This window comes from Argentina silus, assembly GCF_951799395.1.
Source record: "Argentina silus genome assembly, chromosome: 17".
In the NCBI taxonomy this organism is placed as follows: domain Eukaryota; kingdom Metazoa; phylum Chordata; class Actinopteri; order Argentiniformes; family Argentinidae; genus Argentina; species Argentina silus.
In genome coordinates, this window is record NC_139671.1 from 18,124,638 (window position 1) to 18,128,443 (window position 3,806).

The following is a 3,806-nucleotide window of genomic DNA, read 5'->3' on the forward strand; positions in this document are numbered from 1 at the left end:
ATATGTACACTTAAATTATTCAAACATGTTATTACAAAAAATAACATTTTTTATCCAGATCAACATAATAATTCACAGATATAATCATAATTCAACTCTTTTCAAATGTATATGTATATGTATATGAGAATATAACTATCAAGGTAATAGGAAATGTATAAATGTTTTTAAAAAAAAAAGGAAACATTGAATTTCTCAGTTTGCGGTTACTTATATATCACAACATTTCAGCTAAAAGAAAACAAAAAGTCATTTTATGTAAGCAAATTAAATGAATGGAATCCATGGATAAAATCTTGATTAGGATTTTTAGCGATCTGGACAGGATCTTGCACCCACTGAGGATTCTTTTTTTTTGTTTTTTTTAAAATATGTTTTTAGGGCATTTCTGCTTCATTGAGATAGAGATTGACAGGAAGAATGGTAGAGAGAGGAGGGATGACATGCAAGATAGGTCGAGGGTCAGAATCGAACCAGGAACCTTGCGATTACGTGGTAAGCGCATTAGTGTGCTACACCACTAAGCGCCCCCCCACTGAGGATTCTTGCGAGTCCCAGCAAGACTAACATGTCCTGAAGGATCATGCTCTTCTTGCGAAACATTCCATCTCTCACCAGCCCTCTCCGCAAACATCGCAAGTCCTCTAGGAGGTATGGTGGTTTGTTTTAAGACAACTGTTGGTGAAGAAGCAGTGACGTCAAACTCCAGGCAATGTTATGACAGGCCAGCATAGTCTTGTTCTGTGTGTTTAGTCCGTCTGTGCCTTTCTTTGTTTACCCCTCGGACTCATTTCCTCATGGGACGTAGGTGCCTCTCCAGCCACGCTCTCTAACCCTCAGCAAACACAGGGGTGAGGGGGTCAGGTTCAGAGGTCACACTGAGGTCACAGGTTGGTGTCGGTGAACATGGTGTGCTCCTTCCGCACGGTACTAAAGCCTTTGATGGTGTCAACAAACTCCTCATCTTCCATAAACTGGGGAGAGAAGGAGAAATAGTAAGGAGGAAGTTAAAATGAAACTGTCAAGTCTACTTGAAAACAACCTCGGGCCTCAATTTCAAAGTGACCCTAACTCTAACCCTATCATCCTTTCACTACCTCTTTTACACTTGTTTTTTTGGATGTTTTTTTGGAAAAGACTGGATGGGTATAAACAATATGGTCAACATTCAACATAGCACAATCTATCTGTCCTATTCAGTCCTGTGATGCTCAAGGTGAATGAAGAAGTGCACAGTGATGAGGGCTATTGCTATTGGTCGGATTTATACTATGTCTCGGGCATGCTCTGGAGCTGCTTTGACAGTTTGAGCCACGCAGTGTTTGTATGTTCCCTGAGGGTAGCCTTGAGTTACGGCGTGATGGCGAACGTTTCCGGGGTTTCTCACCATCCCACTGTCGTGACCCTGCACGTGGGGGTCCCACACTTCCTCCTCCCCTGTCAGGGACTTCCTGTCCATCACCTGGCTCACGCTGCGCCGCAGGGAATTCTGGGAGTGGCCTTGGGTGGAGATGTGGAGGGTGGACGACACACTAAGGATCCCCAGCTCTCCCTCTTGAGGGGCGTCACCACCGACCTCAAACTTACTGTCACTCACTCTCTGGGGGGGCAGAGAGTGACAGTTGTTGAGAAACCTCAAAAAGAATTAGCTGTTTTTTTTTTTCTTCATTCTTCATTCATTCATTCATTTTTGTTTTGTGTAGACAATAAAAACTGCAGTGTTTTTGGCAAATTGGGCCAAAGTCTGAATAGTTTTGAATAAGATGATGTGTGTCTGCGTGCGTGAGGGTGTGTGTATGTATGTGTGTGAGAGAGAGACACCGACAGACAGACAGAATTACCTCCATGTGCATCGTGAACCCTTTGAGCGTGACACTGTTGGAGGAGGTGGTGGTGTCAGGCACGGTGTCGAACTGAAAGAGGGGAATAATGTCTGATGTGTTACAGAGGATTGTCAGGGACTACCACAAGAGGGAGCAGTCGGCACACTCAATAGTAAATGGACAACAATGGGAGTCTATGGTATTCTTAACATTCTATTCTAGTAACTACCATAGTATTCTGATGAACCACAGTGTGCACTTATGGAGAAACTAAGGTCACGGCTGACCAGCAAACCGATGTTAAATTTCCAGATTTGGTTAAAATTGGGCCCCAAAACATTTAAAATTTAAATTTGGCCCCAACCCAGGAACATGATGACCTGATTCAGGTCATCAGTGTAATACTTTGATGAGTGGAAGTGGGTGTGTTAGTTAGTACTCTGGTTAGTACTAGGCTGTACTAAATTCCCCCACACCCTGTTCTCCAGGACCAATAGTGAAGAACCTTAGGAGTATCATCACTCAGTTCTGTGTGAAGAAACCCGGACCAACGGCTGTGCGTCTTACCAGATACCGGTCGCTGGGGGGGTACGCGGCCATGGGGCTCCTCTTCTGCAAGGGGAGGGCCACCAGCGGGGGGCGCTCTCTGGTGAAGGGGGGTCTGTTCAGGGCCTTGTGCAGGATGAGGCCCAGGGTGATGGCCAGCAGCAACAAGGCTACAGCCGCCATCAACACGATGAACCACAGCTCCCTGTGGAGAGGAGGGTCCCCCTGACCTCCCTCTGCCCGCTCCCCTCCCCCTCCCCCACCGGGAGGAGTGGGCGCCACAGGATCTGCAGGGGGCGGTAGAATAGGAGGGGAGAGATGTTACAGTTATATAGGAACACAGACTTTTATGTATGAGGGTGCAAGGTATGGGAAAAAAACAAGATCTTAAAAAAGGCTTGCACAGCAAAATGATGTCCATTAAAGGTATTATTCACTGACGTTGTTTCGCATTCAAATCCAATATCGAACTTATTCTCTTAACATCAAAAGGTGTCATTAGCTTACCTATACTTTTAAAATATTTGTATGCTACATGTATTATGTATGTCTGGAACAGACACCTTCAGCCTATCTTCCTTATCTAAACGGTTCTGTTTGTGCCCTAATGGTCTTCTTTATCAGTAAACCTCTTAGTTTTGTGCTTTCTCTGAGTTCTATGGGCCTTATGGCGGAAGGTAATAGACACAAGTCAACACTCTCTTTCTTAGAAAGGCGATGAGAGAGTGAGAGAGAGAGCGAGAGAGAGAGAGAGGAGATAACCAGGTAACTTGAGACGCACTCGTTTGCTTGGCCTACTTTAATCCCTCGAATCGCACTCCTCGCAAGCAGGCTCTCTTATTCATCTCTAGATGAATGTAGAGCGCTAGCTAGCTAATTAGCTGTTATGCTTCGTATGCACAAGTAGACCTCTAGAGAGCTTGTTTGGGATGCTCTTGGTAGCGCGTCGATAACAAACATACATTTTGTTCATAATTGCGTCGTCATCCACCCCCTCCTCTCCCACAACACCTTAACAGACCAGACAGACCAGATGAGGGCAGCCAAACGAGGCCAGAGAGAAGATACCGTAGGGAAGTACAGTTTGCAGAGAGTAAGGGTTGGTGAAGGAAAGAAAAGAGAGCGAATAAAGAAGCAGCCGGTCCAGAGACTTACCAGTGCTGGTGTCCGTGGTTTGGTCCGTCACAGGGGTGTCTACACCCCCTCGCCATGCGATACATGTGATCGGGAGGGCGAGGACCAGCCGGGGGTTAGGGATCACACCTGTTGCCCCATCAATATTTCACACTGCTGCTTACCCTGGCTGATAGTCACTCTGTAACACCCCAGAGAGGAGGGGGAAATGTCCAACAATGTTTTAGATGAGGCTAGAGGAATGTTGTTTTCTAGTAGTCAGTCCATCCTGGTTTTCTGCTGTCCCAGCTTGTACAGTGTGTG

At 45.8% G+C, this 3,806-nt stretch overlaps 1 protein-coding gene across 1 annotated transcript; it reads right to left on the reverse strand.

Moving 5' to 3' along the window:
- LOC310817816 (usherin) lies at window positions 1–3,806 on the reverse strand. Its single transcript, XM_083688529.1, has 5 exons — window positions 3,525–3,806; window positions 2,391–2,656; window positions 1,842–1,913; window positions 1,388–1,600; window positions 1–974 (listed from the first exon to the last, which is right to left on the reverse strand). The coding sequence occupies exons 2-5, from the start codon at window positions 2,550–2,552 to the stop codon at window positions 885–887; spliced, it is 537 nt and encodes a 178-aa protein (XP_083544655.1). The 5' UTR covers window positions 2,553–2,656; window positions 3,525–3,806; the 3' UTR covers window positions 1–884.